General features: G+C 52.0%; 1 protein-coding gene across 4 annotated transcripts in view; it reads left to right on the top strand.

Annotated features, from left to right (window-relative positions):
• Positions 1-20,017, top strand: part of Dgkd (diacylglycerol kinase delta) — a 97,613-nt gene that overhangs the window by 75,147 nt on the left and 2,449 nt on the right. For all 4 annotated transcript variants that reach the window (XM_027942036.2, XM_027942038.3, XM_071619533.1 and 1 more), the window contains exons 11-29: positions 235-374; positions 1,265-1,349; positions 2,689-2,783; positions 2,876-2,975; positions 3,053-3,326; positions 3,898-4,059; positions 4,801-4,929; positions 5,462-5,558; positions 8,049-8,159; positions 9,089-9,185; positions 9,368-9,475; positions 10,312-10,425; positions 11,572-11,706; positions 12,008-12,159; positions 13,715-13,826; positions 13,909-14,001; positions 14,723-14,842; positions 18,131-18,248; positions 19,255-19,385. In XM_027942036.2, coding sequence (XP_027797837.1) covers positions 235-374; positions 1,265-1,349; positions 2,689-2,783; positions 2,876-2,975; positions 3,053-3,326; positions 3,898-4,059; positions 4,801-4,929; positions 5,462-5,558; positions 8,049-8,159; positions 9,089-9,185; positions 9,368-9,475; positions 10,312-10,425; positions 11,572-11,706; positions 12,008-12,159; positions 13,715-13,826; positions 13,909-14,001; positions 14,723-14,842; positions 18,131-18,248; positions 19,255-19,385 — 2,373 coding nt within the window. The remainder of the gene's footprint in view (positions 1-234; positions 375-1,264; positions 1,350-2,688; positions 2,784-2,875; positions 2,976-3,052; positions 3,327-3,897; positions 4,060-4,800; positions 4,930-5,461; positions 5,559-8,048; positions 8,160-9,088; positions 9,186-9,367; positions 9,476-10,311; positions 10,426-11,571; positions 11,707-12,007; positions 12,160-13,714; positions 13,827-13,908; positions 14,002-14,722; positions 14,843-18,130; positions 18,249-19,254; positions 19,386-20,017) is intronic.

The raw sequence follows: 20,017 nt of genomic DNA, 5'->3' as shown, positions 1-20,017 counted from the left end.
ATGGCAATGGCCAGAGTCGACACTGGCACCTGCTCTTGGATCCTAATGACCATCTGTTTTCTCCAAGTGGCCTCTGCTGAGAAGGTGCAGGCCTCACGCTTCAGTCAGATCTTTCCCATACTTCATGTGGCCAAAACTGTAGGGCTCAGGGAGGGCAGTAGATTTTGTTGAGAGGAGATGCATGGGAGGAAGATGGATTTTGTTAATAAGTTTCTCTCTTCTGTTTCCGGTCAGTGTCAGCTGGGAGTGTTACCCCTGGGGACAGGAAATGATCTGGCCCGAGTGCTTGGTTGGGGCTCAGCCTGTGACGATGATACCCAGCTTCCGCAGATCTTGGCGAAGCTGGAGAGGGCCAGCACTAAGATGTTGGACAGGTGAGTGGAATGCACCAGTGCTGTGTGGGCTGAAGCTATTCTGAGAAGCAGGCACTTGAGCATGAATCCTGTCCTGGGGTCTGTGCACCTCTGATGTTATTTGTATGTTTGACTTGAGCATATATTCTTTTCCTGATAGTTTTGGTTAGATATTATTCAAAGGATAGAAACAAACAACACAGGTTAAGAAGCACGTCCCAAATGGTGAGTTCTCCTTAAGAGGCCATACTTAGGTCTGTCATGGTGTCCGAGAAGCTGCCTCTAGTCTTCAGCTGTCTTGGCTGAGGGTCTGTGACCACTGGCAAAGTACTGCTAGGCGTGTATTTGAGCAGTTCCATTTTCCTGTGTTCGTTTCCCAGAAGAGCACATTTTGGGCAAGTGTCCTGTAGGGCTTAAAAGATATTCTGGCTTCTTTGGGTGGGTTGCTTCTAGTTAGATGGATGGTACCCCACTGCCCACATGCCGTGGTCTTTGGTGTCAATGAAAATGTTCCAGGACCCTAGAGATCTGGACGGCCTTCCTGGTAGGAAGTACTCATCCTCATTGGGCAGGCTGGCTGCTAGCTGAGCAGTTTGTAGCTATCTGAAGGAGGGAAAGTCCATTTCTCCCAGCAGCAGCACCTTATCTCAAGGGCGGCTTTTATGGAAGACCTTTCATTTCTTTCTGTGGAGCTGTAGTGCCCTGTTGGTTGGGGAGAGGAGATGTTTGTTCTCAGGCAGATGAAGTTCAGATGCGGAGTCAAGATAGAGGGCTTAAAAGTGAGGTCAGAAATAGGACGGAGATCAAGGGACAGGCTGTGGAATTGGGGGGAGCACAGGGTCTGTCATGGGCAGTTGCATGTCTCTGGGTGCTGGCAGGTGCCTGGTTGAGCTGAACTTGTGCCTGTACAGGTGGAGCGTCATGGCGCACGAGACCAAACTCCCTCGGCAGGCCTCTTCCTCCACTGTCACCGAAGACTTCAGTGAGGATTCCGAGGTATTGCCACCAGCTCTTTTTTGGGGGGCAGGGTAGGGATAGAACCTAGGTCCCCATACATGCTAGGTAAGTGCTTTACCGTTGAGCTCCACCCAGCCTGCCATCACTCTTTAAACCCCACCTCACGGTCTTAACATACGGTCAGCATTTTGAAATGTCTCCTTTGCCCCTCTCATGCTGGGTCTGTCACAGCTGAACAGCAGGCTGGCTGGGTTCTAACTCTTGGGCTTCATGACTGTGTAAAGGTTTCCTGGGTTATCCCAGTGACCTTGTCCTGTGCCTTCCTGCTCTCTGGTGCATTCTGTCAGCTCCTTAGCACCCCATGCACCATCTATACTGGTTCCCTCTCTTGTCACAGCTGTCCCCCAGCCTGGACTGCCCAGTTCCCTTTGCTGCCTTGTTCCTAGCAGCCACGGGGCCTCTGCCCCTGTCCCACTCCTCCTCTCTCTGGGTGTCTGTAGCCGCCCTTAGTTTGTCTACCTTGGTTCAGCACGGAGTTCTTTTTGCTCGGTGGATGTTATAGTTGTGATTTAGCTTTAAGTTCCCTGAGGACATAGACTTTGACTTCTTTGGTTTATGTCCTGCACTGATGCAGTGCTGGGCACACAGCTGTGCTTATCCCACAGGGCAAGCTCTGCCAGCTGAGTGTGAGAAGGACTCTGCCTGGTAGTGTGCCAGCCGAGAGTGCCAAGGGCTGTAGAAAGAGATGATCTTCTCCAGGCGGTCAGGGCACAGTTGACGAACAGTGCTGCTGGCCAGAGTATCCGGGCCTGCTTGGCATGTCTTCACACTCACAGAGTGATTTGCCTGGCTAGCAGTGAAGCTTGCTGGCTCGGGGGCAGGGCCAGGGGAGCAGCCACAATACAGGGTGGCATTCCTGTGTCACTGGCAAACGCTAGTGGTGAAGAGGATGGAATTCACACCACATAGAAAACATGGCATCTCTCTGAATGGAACCCAAACCAGGGGCCACTATCAGTGGGGTCACCGCAGACAGAGCGGGTAACAGACGAAGGACCCTGCACAGGCCAGGTTTAGATTTCAGACTAAAGTAGCAGGAGAGCCTGCCTATTTGGACAGATTCGTTTTTGTTTGGAACTGGCTTTCAGTCTGTCTACTGCTTGATGAATCTTCTGAAGTCTCTTACAGAATACTGGTCAGCTCAGACTAGCATTTGAAGTGAGTTGAGGCTGTAGCAGGCTGAGGCAGGTAGAGGGCATCTCCTTTCCAGACTTTGCTACCGGGGAAGTAGAAGATCCCTGTGACCCAGAGTCATGGATAGAGTGCCCAGTCAGTTGATCATGGAGACTGACAGATCCCTGTTTTGGGGTGATTGCAGGTACAGCAGATTCTCTTCTATGAAGACTCAGTTGCAGCCCATCTTTCTAAAATCCTGACCTCAGATCAGCACTCGGTGGTCATCTCATCAGCCAAGTGAGTACTTGGCCTTGGGGAGGCAGGGCCTCAACCAAGGTGGCACCCAGAGTTTCAACCCAGCCGCTTTTCTACCTCCCCTTGTCCCCCAGAGTGCTTTGCGAGACAGTGAAGGACTTTGTGGCCCGGGTGGGCAGGGCCTACGAGAAGACAACTGAGAGCTCAGAGGAGTCAGAGGTCATGGCCAAGAAGGTCTGTTCCTGGGTGCAGGGTGGGAGGGGCATCCAGACATGAGGAGCATGCATTCCATGCCAGTCCATCCTGTCTAGTGCTCTGTCCTGAAGGAGAAGTTGGACTCTCTCCTGAAGACCTTGGATGATGAGTCCCAGGCCTCGTCCTCTTTGCCCAACCCACCCCCTACCATTGCTGAGGAGGCTGAAGATGGGGATGGATCGGGCAGTGTCTGTGGCTCCACTGGGGACCGCCTGGTGGGCTCGGCATGTCCTGCCCGGCCACAGATCTTCCGGCCTCGAGAGCAGCTCATGCTGAGAGCCAACAGCCTGAAGAAAGCGATTCGCCAGATCATAGAACACACAGAGAAAGGTATTGGGCCTCTTGGTGGCTGGATGGCTGTCTTCAGACACACACTGGGTGTACCTGAGTTCCTTGAGTGGGTGATGACCAGGATGGACACATTGGGATAAACACTGGCCCACACACTCGTCTACCCTCATCTACACCCACGCCCCTTCAGCAGGCTAGCTTGCCCTTGCCTGCCTCAGCACTCTCAGAAGCTAGTCCACACTGTCGCCCCTCGCTTCACCCCCCTTCCTGGCCCTCCCCGTGTCCATTCTGAGCAGACCATAGTCATGGATTGGTGTGCCTATGCCTGCCTGCCCTCCTGGATGACATCCAGGGGGTTCCTCTGCTAGGTCACTTTCCCCTCTGTGGTCTCCAGCCTCAGGGTCCTTCTCCCCAGCCAGTCAGCACAATGTCCAGGTGCCGCTGAACTGACTGTGCTTGGGACCAGGCAAAAGGTGAGGTGTGGTGGGGTGCCAGGGTCTGACTGTCAGAGGACATCTGAGAGGGGAAGCTTGGACCCTGCACCTGTAGCTATCTTGGCACGGCTGCTGCTGTCATATGTGCTCAGTGGCAGTGCTGTCTCCCTGCCTAGCTGTTGATGAACAGAATGCCCAGACCCAGGAGCAGGAGGGCTTCATGCTGGGCCTCCCGGAGGCAGAAGAGAAGAAGGACTCAAGGACAGATGGCAGAGTATGCCCACCGCTATCCCACAGTGAGAGCTGCGGGGTCCTCAAAGGGAGAAGCCACCGCAAAGGTATGTCTCTGCTGCAGGCAGGCTTTGGTTTTGGTTGCATTCACAAGCTTGCTGAAGGGAGCTCTAGGGGCCTTTCTCCTAATTGCTTTAGCCATTTGACTCTCATGACCATGGCCCATGTGTGCGCCGTCTGTGTGTGTGATCCTGACATGTGGCTTTTCTGGAGGATACTGGTAGAACCTGCAGGGCCTGGGGAGGTTCCCTACACAAGGAAAGGCCCTGCCCTCCTTGGGAGTGGCTGGTATCTGCCCAGCCTTCCTGACACTTCCTGACAGTGTCCCACAGCGATACTCAGACAGGACTGTGTCTGGCAGGGATGGATCCTTGCCCCTCGTGGAACAGACCCTGGCACAGGCTCCTCCTGTTGGGGAGCCCCACTGCCCCTCAGCTGGCCAGGCACTGAGGGGCCTGCCCAGAGTCAGTGCCGAGAGCATTGGTCGTTAATACTCCACTCTGCCTGGGTGCGGACTGCGCCTTCAGACCATGGCTGGGCCAGCCCATGCCTGTGTTGCCATCCACCACCTCTGCTGCCTTCAAGACAACCCAGGCCCTTGGCATGCTGTGCGAGTCTTCACTCAGGGACTTCTTTCTTTGTCTTGTACTTTTCCTGCTGGCCCAACTGGTGATTTGTAGCTCTCTTTCCTCCCACAGCCCTCACACCGGTCCTTCCACCCATGCCCCCTAGGATTTCAGCTGCATTCCATTTCGGACAGTCTGAGGGTGTTCTGTATTATTTTACAGCATCCAGATCCCCATGTGAGAAGCTAATGAGCAAAGGAGGTCTGTCCTTGGGCAACTCTGCCTCTCTTCCTCCCCAGGCAGGAAGCCGAGATGGCCTGCCTGCACTGAACACCAAGATCCTGTTCCCAAGTGAGTGCTGTCACCTCCACCTACCTGGGCTGGTGTGCTGGGGGCAACTAGCTAGGAGGTGTTTGCTACCAATGGCTTGGACTCGTCACTTTGCTGGGTACTGGGTCTGTCAGAAGGAATAAGATGGCATCACTGGCCACAGAGAGCTTGTAGGTCCATGAAAAGATAGGCACAGAACTTTAAAATTTATATGACTATGAAAAATGCCCTTTTTAATAAAGGGCAGGCTGAACCCAAATAACTGCCCAAGTAGCTCCTACTACTGAGCTGCCTCCAACCCCCAGGAAGACATTCTTTAGGGGTCTCATAGATGTTGGTGTCTGTGGCCCTACAGGTCCATTTTTGCATGATAAACATTGGATGATGATGGTGATTTTTGACCTGTGAATTGTCAAGGTTTGGACGTCCTTTCATTGTTTCGACTTGTTTAATTATATTAATGTTCTGCAGAACTTGTATCTGCGATGCAGCAAAGACCTACGTTGCTCTTGTCTGCAGCTTCTGGCCAGCACTCTTTCTCTCTCCCTTGTAGGTGTTCGGGCTGGGATGTCTGGTTCCTTGCCTGGGGGCTCTGTCATCAGTCGCTTATTAATTAACGCTGACCCCTTTAATGCTGAACCCGAAAACTTGTGAGTATGAGGTGCACCACAGCATCTTGTTAACGCGTTGGAACATGATTTCAGAATTAACTAGAGAAATTAATAGTTGACTGGCTGGGCCTTCGGTTGCTGTAGCTAATGAGGATAACCTAGAAACTGATAGCTGAGGGTGGCGGAGGGCAGGGCCTCCCCTGGTTCTTTCTCAGCCCTTTGATAGAAGGGACCAGGCACTCCACTACTCGCTGGTGGCCTTCCAGGGCTTTTGCTGGCCCACCCAGTCCTACTGGAGGCTGACTCAGTGCTCGTCCCCCTGGTTGCCTCAGTTGTCACGCTTGGGTATCTACTGCCCCACTGTCACGTCTTTTCTCCCACATGCTTCTCCCTCCTGTCCTGCTGCCCCACCTGCCTGCTTTCCTGCTCAGTGACACAGACTGAGGAGACGAATATTGAAGAATATTGGGCTGCTGCCCTGTGGGGACGTGGCCTTCTTGCTGTGCCCAGGTTCTGAGGCAGAGAGCACATCTGCAGAGCAGCAGAATGGAGCCTTTTGTTCAGTAGAGACCAGTGAAGAGATGGATGGTGTTTTACAAACTGATGAAGACTTCCAGCTTATCTTTCTTGTTGCTGATGGCAGGCTCTGGGTGGCTGGGTGCTGGTGATGTTTGGTCACAGGTTGTCAACTGATAGTGTCTGGCATGTTTTAGAAGCTCCGTGGGTTTGGGAGGGTAGCCTTTAGACTCCAGGCATTAGCAGTAGCCTTGTGCTCCATTCCTGCTGCTGCTCTGTGCCTTCAGGCCGCGACTGAAGGCTCAGACTACATTCCCTCTGGGAGCTGTGCCCTCAGTGCCTTGAACCTCGTCTGGTATCATGGAATCCTGGCTCTGTGTATAAGGGGACACACAGCTGTGCTGTCTGCCTTCCCCCCACCCCAAACTGTGGAGGCCACCAGCTTGGCCACCACAGTTCTGCCTGCAACAGGAGCCCATCATCTCCCTTTATCGGCAGCTGCCAACTGGGACCCTCCTTCTCTTGTCCACATGCCTTTTTTCTGGATTAGTTCTCTTTTTTCCCCAGGACCTATGGATACTGTTAGCCACGTGGTCTTCAACTTAGAAGATGGTTTTGTTCCCGAGCTTTGCTCTCAGCCAGCTGTTAGGCACTTGAATTAGATGTGTCCTCAAAATACTTATAGGTCGTGACTAGTTTTCAGATCAGGCTACAAAAAGTGTTAAGCTAAACTATCAGAATTTTGGTCCTCGCAGTGTTCCCAGGTGTCCTCTCCACAGTGAGTTATGTGGGGTCTCCTGCCATGCTCCCCGCACTGCATCCTCCATGCTGTCTTTTCATTGTGGAGGGACAGGTGTTCCTCTTTTCACCTCCTGTCCTGGTTGGGAACCCTAGGTGACCACGGCTGTAGAGGAGCTCAGCCATGCCAGCAGTCGGGTGAGCACAGACCAGGGCCTCCGGCTGGTTGGGTGAGGGGCTAAAGGAGATGAGTCTCACAGCAGGACTCTGGGAGGAGGCTTTGTGGCTCTGGGCTGGCACAGACATTTTGAAGTTGAGTTCCTTTTTGATTTGGAAACTGCTTTAACAGGTCTAAGGGTGTTGGGAAAGCATTTTGAGCCTGGGATTCAGAGGTGTGAGTTTAGGTGCCATGAAAGATCTCCGTGATGCCTCCATCACGGAGGCAGAGAGCCTTATAGTAGAAAAGGTGGGCAGCTCCTCAGAAGGGTGAACTGAGTCGCCAGATGACTAGCAGCTCTGCCGTTGAGCATATACCCGGGGAACTGGCATATGCCCATGCCTAGCTCGTATACAAATATCCACAAATAATAACCAGAAAGTGGAATGACTCAGATGTGCATCAGCTAATGAAGAAGTAAACTAGAATATCCACACAGTGGAATATCATTTTTCAGTAGATGTTTTGTTTTGGGTGCTGGGGATTGAACTCAGGGGCACTGAACCACTGAGCCACACCCCCGGCCTTATTTTGTATTTAGAGACAGGGCCTCACTGAGTTGCTTAGCGCCTCACTGTTGCTGAGGCTGGCTTTGAACTCACAATCCTCCTGCCTCAGCCTCGTGTGCCACCGCACCTGGTGGGCCACATGTTTTAGGATTTCATTTGTATGGAGTTGTTAGGATAGGCACAACCATCTAGACAGCAGATGAGTGGCTTTGAGGGGCTGAGCAGGATGGGGAGTTGGGAGCTGTTAGTTTAGGATGTGACCTTTCTATTGAGGTGATGACATGTTCTAAAATTGTAGAAATGGTTTTAAAATTCTGTAGTTTTAAAATTTAAAATATATTAAAAATCCCTGAATTATATACTTTTAAATAGGTAAGTACATGACAGGTGAATTATATCTCAGTAAAGCTCTTATAGTGGTGGTTGTGGGGGAGCAAACCTGGTTTGGGTTCATTTTGCTCTAAGGAAGAAATGTGTGGAGCTCGGTAGTCTGTCTGATAAGCCAGCCACACCAGGCCGTTGTAGCTGACTCAGCGCTCACCTCTGCAGGGAGTGCTACACAGAGAAGTGTGTCATGAACAACTATTTTGGCATTGGCCTGGATGCGAAGATCTCCCTGGACTTTAACAATAAGCGTGACGAGCACCCGGAGAAGTGCAGGTGGGTGCAGCCTCATGAGCCGCCTGTCATCTACACCCTTCTGGCCTCTCCTTTCAGATAGCAGGTGATCTCTTTCTGGAGTCAGCGGGGTCTAAATGGTTCAGAATGCTAAGGAGAAGATGGGAGACTGGATGCCTCATTGTCAGAAGCAAAGATGTAGGACGCAGTCAGCAGTCCAGGGCTGGCCAGGTCAGGCAGGCTGGACGTGAGAACACTAGTGGCCATGGGGTGTGTGTGTGTGTGGCGGGGATTGAATAAGCCCGTGACACTGCAATAGAGGCAGGTAGCACAAGTTTGCCAGGAGCTGTGTTCCCCAGCAGGCCTCCTGCCACCTCCTTCATGCATTCACAGGGAGGGCGCAGGGGTGTGGGATGTGAAGATTACTTTCTCCTTTGTGCTCTTCCTCATTTTCCACATTTTCTACGGCAAGTATAATTTCAAAGACAGAAGAAAGTCATAGTCTATAAAATTTGGGGGAGTTTTGTTCATTTACTTTCTCGACAAATTGTCATTATTTAGCACAATTCCCTGTTGGTAATTATATTTCTTTTTTTTTTTTTTTTTTAAATACTGGGGATTGAACTCGGGTGCTTAAACACACTGAGCCACGTCCCCCTTTTTATATTTCATTTAGAGACAGGGTCTTGTTGAGTTTCTTAGGGCCTCACTAAGTTGCTGAGGTTGGCTTTGAACTCATGAGCCTTTTGCCTCATCCACCTGAGCCACTGGGATCACAGACGTGTGCCACATGCCTGGCTGGTAACTATATTTCTTCAGGCACTTTTGTCTTGTCTTCAGGTGTTTTTGCTGCAGACAGTTTTTGAGACTGACTGGTTTGTGACCAGATGCATTCCCCCAGGCTTTATAGCAGAGGCTGTTACCTGTGAAGGAAGCCCTGACCCACCTCAAGACTTGGCTTCCATTCCTAGGAGTCGGACCAAGAACATGATGTGGTATGGAGTCCTGGGCACCAAGGAGCTGCTGCACAGAACCTACAGGAACCTGGAGCAGAAGGTCTTGCTGGAGGTGAGTGGGAAGGGTCCTCTGCACCCCCACCCCAGCTCTTGGCCTTGTCTGCACTGTGGTGAGCTCCCCAGGGGAGCCCATCCAGGCCGCGCCGCCTCGGCACCTGGTGCGAGTGCTGCTGAAGGAAGACCAGCTCATGCCAAGTGTTTCTCTTTCTCCCTGCCTATGTTTCTGCTGCTCAGTGTGATGGTCGACCAATCCCCCTCCCTAGTCTTCAGGGAATCGCTGTCCTCAACATTCCCAGCTATGCTGGAGGGACCAACTTCTGGGGGGGCACCAAGGAAGATGATGTACGTACTGGGTATAGGGTGGGGGGGCCAGCCTCAGGGAGGAGTGGGACAGCCAGAGGGCAGAAGGTGCTCTCGTGATCTGGTGGTGCTGGGGGTAGGTGTGGTGGAGGACCAGACAGGGCCCCTTGCCCACAGGCTTACTGTCTAGAGGGCAGACTGAGTACGTAGGATTGGTGAGCGGAGGCCGAGACCTGGGGGACGAGGAGATGGCCAACTTGGGTGGGCCACAGGGAAGAGGAGGGCTGTGCCAGGCAGAGGGAGTGTTGTATGTGGAGGCTCAGAGGCAAGAGGAGACAGGTACATGGAGGTTGTGGAGAAAGGTCCCATGGCTGCAGTGTGCAGCAAGTATGTGGAAGGAGACTGGGATCTGCAAGGGCCTGGTCTGCACAGGGCTGTGAGCCAGGGAAGAAATCTGAATGAGGGAAGGTATTGATCAGTTTTAGCCAGAGGAAATGTCTTCTTTGTACATAATAACAAAGCAGCCAGCACTTACTGCAAACCTAACACATGTGGACCTGTGTTCTCAAGTTACCTTGTTCAGTCTTGTAACAGCCCCTTGAGGAGTATGCAAGTATGACCTCACTTGACAGATGAGGAAACTGAGGAAGAGAGGAGTTACATAACTTGCCCAAGGTCTCATGCTAGTAAGCGGCAGCTAGTAAGGGGACCCAGGCGGCTGGCTACCAGCTGGGTAGCAGAAACCTCGTGCATGTTCAGGCTTGCCTGCCTCTCACTGGCACAGCAGCTGATGAGAGGGGCTTCCCCAGAGTTGGGTGTGTGTGTGTGTGTGTGTGTGTGTGGTGGGGGCTGAGGTCAGCTCTCACACGGCCTTTCAGACTTTTGCAGCTCCGTCGTTTGATGATAAGATTCTGGAGGTGGTCGCTGTGTTTGGCAGCATGCAGATGGCTGTGTCTCGTGTAATTAAGCTGCAGCATCACCGAATCGCACAGGTACTGGCCAGGGTCCTCAAGGCTGGGCATATCTCCCTCCTGCGGTTCACATCTGTTTGCAGAGGCAGGGCTTGGCATAGAACTCACTGGGTTTGCTTCCAGTGGGTGGAGCCCACAAGAAGAGGGTGCTTTCCCAGGACCTTGTGGCAGCCTTTTCGCTGGGCTCTGGACAGTACTGCTTCCTGGGCCAAAATCCTTCCCACCAGCTATATTTGACAGTTAGATTCTCAAAACGAAAAACCCCAAAGCATGTATCCTACCTGAGCACTCTGCCTATTCAGGTAGACACTGAGGTAGAACAGACTCTCTGCCCTACCCCTGCAGCTGTAATGCAGAGCATGGGAACAGCCCAAGTCTCTGTGGTGCCCTGGGGAGTATTTCCATCTGAGGCCTGGTCTGGGACAGGAGACAGGCTGGGGCTCCCACGACTCCATCCTGACAGTGGTCATGGGCTGGGAAGGCCTGTCTCCCTGTGGTATTGGGGGCTGCTCTTGTTCTGCAGAGGTGTTGCAGGAGCTGCTTATAAAATCCACTGGCCCGCCCGGCGTGTGTCTCAGTGGTGGAGAGCTTGCCTAGCATGCACAAGGCCCTGTGCTCAATCCCCAGCACCACAAAATAGAAAAACAAAACAAATCTCACTGGCCTGAACCCCATACTGGGGTCGGCCAGTATCTTTTGTGTTACATCTGCCCCCAATCCTAGTCTGCTTAAAAGTTCACATTTTGAAGTTTTTGCAGCATTTTTCTTGAAAGAGGAAAAGGGCATCATCATCATATACTCAGTGACTTTTCTCTGGGGGTTTTGGCATCTGGCAGGGCCCATGACTTCCCTGCTCCCCACCTACCTGCTCCTGATGCCCATGTCAGCAGACCAGGGTCTCCTACACTGACTGATCCCCAAAGCTCATCAGTCTCTGGGAGAGGACTGTAGGGGTGGGTAGGGCAGCAGAGCTGAGGAGAGCAGCCTCTTGGGTCCTGACAGCAAAGCAATTGGCTGTTGGAGCTATGTCCCCGGTGGTGGTGGTGGTGGGTGGGAATCCTGAGGGGAAGGGGTACAGGCATATGGATCAGGAAGGCCCCAGTGGTGCCTTGAGGCCTCTGGAGGTCATGGCTTAGCACACAACTGACGCCTGTGGTATTGGCCCAGTGTCGCACCGTGAAGATTTCCATCCTGGGGGATGAGGGTGTACCTGTGCAGGTGGATGGAGAGGCCTGGATCCAGCCCCCTGGATACATTCGGATTATCCACAAGAACCGGGCACAGACGCTGACCAGAGATAGGGTAAGAATGACTGCCTGCAGGGCCCTCTGGCAGGGGTACCAGGCTCACCTGTGGGCTTACCTGTGCACTCTTGAGGAGCCAGAGAGCTTCATGTTTTGTGCTAGGATTTTTGTTTAAGACACGAAAATGAACCTAACAAAGAGTAATTTCTAGGACATTGCCTCCCTTGCAATGTAAAAAAAAAAAATTGCCTCTTTCTTTCCTAGTTACCGTTGACATCTAGTAGTATTCATCTTGGTTAGATGTGTGCTCCCCACTTGAGAGCGTGGTGGAGAGCGTAAGTCTGCCTCTTGTGTCCTAGGCCTTTGAGAACACCCTGAAGTCCTGGGAAGACAAACAGAAGTGTGAGCTGCCCCGCCCACCATCTTTTTCACTGCACCCAGAGATCCTGTCTGAGGAGGAGGCCATCCACATGGACCAGTTTGGGCAGGCGGCCGGGGTCCTCATCCACAGGTGGGCTCTGCCCGGCGCTGCAGGGAGCCCCCTCACTGGTGTGCAGGCTCTGGAGCTTCTCTGGCTTTGCGTTGGATCTGCATCGGCTACGAGGGCCCAGCCTGTTTCTCTTGCCTTGGCTTTGGTTATTTCCCTTAGCCCCCTCTCAGACACTGCCTGGTTTGCATAGATGGAAACCTGAAACCCTTAGGGATTTTCAGAGCCAGCCACAGACATTAAATCTGACCTGGATTTCTAAGAACATTCCTTGACTGCCTCCTTTATTTCGGAGAGCAGATTTGCACTTTGCTCTTAAATTTGTTTTTTTTTTTTTTTTTTTTTAAAGATACCTGTACAAGGCACTTTCTCTTCTTTGACAAGTGGCTTCTGGAGCAGCTGCGGCCCTTGTGACACAGTGCTCAGCACTGTCCACGGGGTCCATTGCTGTGGTGTGGGCTCCAGCAGGTCGCACTCGGCCTGCTCACCTGGGGCCCTCTCCGCCATCCCCAATTCTTTCCGTTGCTCAGTGGCACTCTCCCTGCCAGAGCTGCACGCTGCTTGGTGCTCCTTGGTGTCCCTGTTGTGCTTCTCTTGGGCTTTCCCTTCCTCTGCTCTATCTTGTGTGCTGGGTCCCTTGGGTCTGCCCTTCCCAGGTAGCCCTGATGTGAGGAGGTGGCCGTGGGCTAGGCTCCCCACTCTAGGCTCTTGTCCTATAGGTTAGTTGCTATCTGGTCCCTCCCACAGAGACGTTTCTAGTCCATACTGGCCACATGTCCTTGTCCTGTACCGCCTTCTCTCCTTGGTGGGTAGCAACTGCTGCTGTTCCCACCTCCCACTGGGGGGCCACCCTTCTTTCCCCCTTCTCTGCCTCTGGTCGGCCATGGGGCTGGGGGCGTACTTGGCCTTACATATTCGTTCAGCTGCTTGCTGGGCAACAGGCTCCCTTACAGGCTGTGGTGGCCCAGGGGCCTGCTGGGAGTAGTGCTTTCTACAGTGCTGCATTTTTCCCTGGTCAGGGTGGGGTGCTCCCCTGGCCTCTCCCTGCACTGCCATGTCCCTCTTTGTCCCACCTCAGCTTCCCAGAGGTGCCCCGGCTGTGCCTTCACTGTCTCCCCTTGGAGGGCTCCACTCTGGGCTACATGCTCAGCCAGTCATCAGGCCAGGATTGGGCCTTCGAGGAGCTCTGGTTCCTGCAGCGTCTGCACCTCTGGCCCATTTGTGGCCCTGCCGGGGTCTTCCTATGTGGCTTTGCATGCTGGCCTGCTGTCTGCTTGCTGTTTTCAAGGTCTGAGCCTCATTTTGTGCGTTTTCCTCACTGGAAAAGCTGGGATCTGGATGTCAGGTGTCCTGTTTAAACTGTCCGCTGTCAGCTGTTGATCAGGAGGCAGCTGGCAAGGTCTTCCTGGGCCAGTGGCTGTACCTGTGTGTGGTAGCATAGCTGAGCCGCAGTCCCCACTGGCCTGCTGCACTGGGCCTGCATTCTGCTGTCTTGGTGTCCTGGACTATGTTCATACCAGTGTGCAAAGGGCCGTCCTGCCCTTGGCCTGAAGCAAGCTGTGTTTCTCTTCCTCTCTAGCATCCGGGAAGTAGCCCAGTGCCACCGGGATGTGGAGCAGGAGCTCGCTCATGCCGTCAACGCCAGCTCCAAGGCCATGGACCGAGTGTATGGCAAGCCTAGGGCTGCGGAGGTACTGGTCTCCCCAGGTCTGGCCTTTATGACTTCCATAGCCCGTGGCCTTCTACATGGATGTGCATTCTGGTTCCTCTCAGGGGCTGAACTGCAGCTTTGTCCTGGAGATGGTGAATAACATCAGGGCTCTGCGCAGCGAGACGGAGCTGCTGCTGTCTGGGAAGATGGCCCTGGTGAGCTGACACGGGGGGCAGCAGGGCTCTAGCTCTATGGGAGGTAACTGTTATCTCCAGGGCATTGGGCACTGAGGGCTCTCAGCCTTAAGGAAGGGGCCTCTGAGGTCAGCACCTGGACCCTGGCAGCACCTCAACCAGGTCATCTTCAGCATGGCAGAGGGCCTGTGGCAGTGCCTGGTGGTGGGCAATGTGCTTCTCCCTTAGGCCCTGTGGGCACTGAACCCTCCCTTCTCAAGGAGCAGACCTGCTGGGCTGTCGCCTGCCCCAACCAGCCCTGGGGGAGCCCCATGCAGAAGCTAGAATGGGGGCCGGCCAGCCTCCTTGGAGTAAAAGGAGGATGTGGGAAGGACTTGCTGGGACTCCCAGGCTAGTGTCACAGTCCACTCTGTACCTGGACCTTGTGCTGCCCCTGTGTGTCATGCTGCTGTCTAGTTGCTCCCAGCATTTCTGCAGTTGGCATAGGTGGAAAGGAGACAGGGAGCCTGAACAGGTCAGATGCCAGCCCACGTAGGGCATGTGGCTTCCTATCACCAGAGCAGAGTCCGCCTCTCACCTCCACAGACACTGCTTAGGAAGGGGGTCCTGGGGTTGTCCCCACGCCTGGGGCTTCATTTCTGGAAAGCGTAAGCAGTCTGAGGGCCTCGGCTGCCTGGGCTTTGCTGGCCCTGGTGTCTCGCTGTGGCCAGCAGCTGTGTTTCTCTTTCTCCTACTGGAGCAGCAATTGGACCCTCCTCAGAAGGAGCGGCTGGGTGCTGCTCTCGCCGAGATGGACCGGCAGCTTAGGAAGCTGGCAGATACGCCCTGGCTCTGCCAGCCCACAGAGCCTGGTGATGAAGAGGTATGTGGTCTGAGGCTTTGGTGTGGTGCCCCTTGGACACGTAGCACTTGCCAGCATTCAATGGACCCTTCAGCTTTGGGATTGGGATTGCCTGGATCTCCAGCCACTGGTAGCATCCTCGAGACTTCTTTTTAAGACGTCTTTCCTGGCAGGGAGAGATTGTGTGCCTAGGAATGGGCTGGGGCTGGGGTTGAGAGACCCCTTGACCACTGGGCACACACTGTTCTCTAAAACAGCTGCAGGACTGATTGGGCGGTAAGTAGGAAGAAGGCAGAGCCCAGCCCCAGTTTGCTCGTGTGGAGACACATCCATTGGATAAATGGCAGCTTTGGCTGGTGATGTGGCCCAGTGTTGAGCACTTGTCTGGCATGTGTAAGGTCCTGGGTTCTTTCCCCAGCACTGGGGGTGGGGGGTGGGGAGGAAGAAAGAAAAACTATGGCAGCTTCATGGAATTTCACTGTTGATAGGGACACGTTGATATCTTCACTCCCCACTCACACTTTTCTTCTGTGCGCACCCAGCTGGCTGCAGGTTTAATAGCTGGGGTAGATGGGACCCTAACTAGTAGGCTCGCACTCAGACCCCTGTGTCAGATGCTTCTGTTGGGGCCTGTTGGCAGCAGTGGCAGGGGCGGGCAGCAGCGGTCAGCACTCCTCTCAGACCCTCAGGCGTTGGTCAGCACGTGCAGACCTTTTGTGGGACACGGAGGCAGTCTAGGCAATTTGCAAAACCCAGCAACTTAAGACTGGAGATATTTTGGTATAAAAGGAAAAAACAAGCTCATCAAAATTGATTAAATAGTTCATTGTAAATGTGATACAGATTTTCACTTAAAATTACTAAGATGATTATGTAGAATATTCAACAGTGGTCCTATAAATGATCAAAGCCAACAAAGTGGATGGTGAGGAGGGGCCGGGAAAGGATATGGATAGGGTCTGGAAGCACATTAAATTCCTCTTCTTAAGATGGAAAAAAGTCAAAAACAATATTCATGCCTTTGGTAATAGAGAAATGTAGTCAGTCATGTTTTAAAAAACTTAAAGGTAGTTTTAATAGAATAATAATAGATTAAATTAATAGATTTATGTCTTATTGGATAAACACAAGACAGAAGCTGGGCACAGTGGTATGCCTGTAATCCCAGTGGCTCAGGAGGCTGAGGCAGGAGGATCATAAGTTCAAAGCCAGTCTCAGCAACTAAGTGAGGTTCTGAACAATTTAGCAAGACCCTGTCTCAAAATAAAGTATAAGAAGGGCTGAGGATGTGGCTTAGTGGTTAAGCACCCCTGAGTTCAATCCCTGGCTCCAACAAAACACAAGACAGAAATAGATTACACTCTTAAATTGTACAAGAAAATAAGGGACTAGCAAGGATGTAGCTAATAGCACAGAAATAAGAAGAGAAAAATGATAGGTCTTTCTCCTCAAAGCAGATTATCCTCAGATTGTGTTCAAAAGAAACCTGGCCATATATTGTTGTTCATGGCCCTGTTTTCTTTCCTGTACCCCCAATCTAAAAAAACAAACAAACAAACAAAAAAAAAACAACTTATGACAGATGAAAATGAAACAATTTCAAGAAGGCATAGTAAAAACATCCAGAATAACAGTACACGTGTTCCTGATCTACAGGGGGTTATGTTCTCAATAAACTCATTGTTGAAAAGATGGTAGGTTGAAAATGCATTGAATACACCTGCCCTGTCAGACATTGGAGCTCAGCTTCACCTGCCGTAAATATGCTCAGAAAATTGCAGTTGGTGAAATTGCTTCCCATGAAGTCTGTTTTATGGTTCAGTATGCTATCTCATGAAATCATTCCCGAATGTGAGAATGGAATGGTGGTGGGGTACCTCTGTGCACCATTGTAAGTCTCATGATTTTAAGTTGGGGACTGTGTGTATCAATGCTAAAATAGAATTATGTATCTAAGACAACAGACGAGGGCCACTTTATACTGGAAAATAACTATGTAGTTATGGACTTAATGCTACTTATGATTATAGTAGTCATAAAATGTGCTAAATAAGCATCTAAATGAGTTCTTTAGAAGTATGTTTTCTATTTTCCAGTGTATGGGATTTTTCTAATTGTGTTCTTGTTGTCAATTCCTAGTGTAATTTCACTGTGCTTGGAGACACATTCTGTTGAAATTTACTGCTACTTGCTCAGTGGTCCAGAAGGTGTTTGGTTTTGTAAATGAGCCTTGTGTGCCGTTGTGTTGTTTACATTGTCAAGTCCCTTCTGACAGTTTTTCTACACACACACATACCCTCACACACATAAACACACATACATTTTGGTACTGGAGGTTGAATCCAGGGGTGCTCTACTTGGAGCTTACATCCCAGCCCTTTTTATTTTTAATTTTGAGACAAGGTCTTGCTAAGTTGCTGAGGCTAGCCTTGAACTTGCGAGCCTCTTGCCTTGGTCTCCTGAGTTACTGGGATTACAGTTGTGTGCCACTGCGCCTGGCTGTAATTTTTTTCTTGATTTATCAATTACTATATAACTGTTACCAGAATTACAGATGTCTCTCAAATTTTCTGATTCTGTACATGTTTACAGTATTTATTTTGAGCCTATGGTATTAGGTACACATAGGTTTTGTCATTATGTAACGACCCTTTTAATCTTCAAGTCTACTTGCTTGGTATATTCTCTCCCATGCTTATACTTTCAAGCTTTATTTATGGCGTCTCTCTTATAAACAGCATGTCACAGAACGAGTACCTTTGCCTCCTTGTGTCCCTGGGGACATCCTGTGGAGGAGTGGCTGTTGCTGACTGCAAGACAAGGACCCCATTTCTTTGTGGCTCTGCCCCCCATCCCCAACTGTTCCAGCGTAGGTAGTGCATCCCCAGGAAAGGAGGCAGGACGCAGGAAAAGCCTCATCTAGAAAGGCAGCGTACAACACTGGTCATCAAACCTCGTGATCCAACACGAGAAGACTGGCTGAACGGTCTGTTTTAATCATCTTCATATAGTGGCATGTAGGGGTAGTTAATATTTACAAAAATGCTTTCAGTCACGAGAAGAATGCCAATGTTATAAAAGTTAAAAAAGTAGAATGTAAAAATAGATGATATGACAATGACCACTTAAAACGTTTAAAAGACATGAAGATCAGTAGTACATACAAGGACAAGTTAGGGAATAAAACCAAAAGAAAGGAGGAGGTGTCTCTTCCTACCCCTCCCTCCCTCCACCCCGCCTCTGTAGGGCATGACCGAGGCCTCGATAAGGTAGGGTCTGACGCCCAGTGTTTCTCCTTCTCCCCAACAGAATGTGATGTTGGATCTTTCCAAACGCAGCCGCAGTGGTAAATTCCGCCTGGTGACCAAATTTAAAAAGGAGAAAAACAACAAGAACAAAGAAGCTTACAGTAGCCTGGGAGCCCCGGGTACCTGCCTTTCTCCTGCGTGTTTCTGTCTGTCCATGCCAGCGGTCCTGGCCTCTGCTTTTCTCCCCCGGCTGCGAGGCCGTTCCCTGTGGTCCCTTTGCTGTGACTTCCAGTCACGTGGCTGCACAGGTCTGTCTCAGCTGCAGCACCTCCCCCTGCTTGCTTTCCCTGTCTAGGCTGGGTACTTTTGTCATGCCCTGCTCCCCCATGGAGACCCAGGGTGATGAGACACTGACCTGTATGCCTTGAGTTGGGGCTTTGAGGTAGGGAGGACAGCAGAGGTGACAAGACAGACTTGGAGACATAAAACTCTGGACTCAGACTGTGCTGGGGTCCTCTGCCTGCTCCTTGTGAAAAGCTGCTGATTCCTGTTTGATTGATTCGTTGATCAAGGTCTTTAAGCCAGGAACCCCAGGCCACCAGTGATTGTGGGTGATGAAATCAATAGAAAATGATCCAAAAGGACATTTTTCCTCAGGGTCAGTAAATTGGGGTTTACAATCTCTGTCCGAAGGGCTGGCTGAGCACTGAGCTGTGTGTAGCCCTCTGGGTGCTGTGCAGGCCCCGACCTGGACTCTGTTGGGCGTGTTTGCCACCATTCAGGGCAGCTCTTTTGATTGTTGTTCTTTGCATGTTTGACCAGAAATTGGGTTTCTGTTCATGATGGCGTCTGAGTCTGGAAAGTCTAACTGCCTCTCTCCCTTCCTGCTATGGTCCAGCCGTGAGAGCCAACACTGGCTTTTGGCCACACAAAGGTGTTCCCCCCAGGACTGGGTGGTGTCTGATCTCTCCTGGGACATGGGAGTGGCCACCTGGCAGGAACAGACGCCAGCACTCCTGCTGCTCACACCCGAGCGAGTGGCTCCTGTCTCTTCTGCACTGCACTACGGGAGGGTGCTTGTCTGTGGCTGGGTGGTGGGCGCCACTGCCGGGGCATCTCGGGCGCTGGCTGTCCTTGCGCTGGGCTCTGGGCACTCACTGCACTCGTGCTTTTCCGTCTCGACAGTTCACCTCTGGGGGACAGAGGAGGTGGCTGCCTGGCTGGAGCACCTCAGTCTCTGTGAGTATAAGGACATCTTCACGCGGCACGACATCCGGGGCTCTGAGCTCCTGCACCTGGAGCGGAGGGACCTCAAGGTACTTTCACAGGCTTTTTCTTGGAACCTGCATGGGCTTCCTGGTAGCCCTCTCAGCTCCGTCCTCTACCCGCTCCTGGCCAGGTCCTAGCATCCTGAAGTTTTGCACGGTTCTTGGCAGTGATGGCTGCACCTGCCACAGCCAGGAGAAGCTAGGAGCAGACACTGGGGGGAGTCTTGATTTGCTTGGCCATATTGACAAGGGGCTGTGTGACCTCAGAAGCCCCAGAGGGTCCAGCCCCAGGCTCCCACACTTAGCAGAAGAGCTCCGGTGCCCAGTGGTGTGTGGGGTCCTCTGTGGTTAAGTTGTGAGTGGAAGGATTTCTGGAGCCCTGTCACATAATGTGACTTCTTTGTGCTGCTCCTGGGCAGGTGCTGAGGCAGCTCGCCTCGTGCATGTGCCCCTGGGTCTGCACCCACTGCCCTTGACTTGTAGAGTCAGCCCGTGTAGCCTGTCTTCTGGGCATTGTTACTGGCCACGTCCTGAGAAGGCAAAAGGCCACCGCCCCTCTTAGCAGTGCCTCTCCCGAGGCCACCTGCCATCCACTTGCTCCTAGGCCTGTGTTTTGTTTTTTTGTCTTGTTGGATCGTTCTTGACGGCGTCAGTGACTTGGAGGACACAGGAACGGTGTG

The sequence above is a fragment of the Marmota flaviventris genome, chromosome 11 (assembly GCF_047511675.1).
Source record: "Marmota flaviventris isolate mMarFla1 chromosome 11, mMarFla1.hap1, whole genome shotgun sequence".
Taxonomy (NCBI): Eukaryota; Metazoa; Chordata; class Mammalia; order Rodentia; family Sciuridae; genus Marmota; species Marmota flaviventris.
This window is presented reverse-complemented; position numbering and strand designations above follow the sequence as displayed.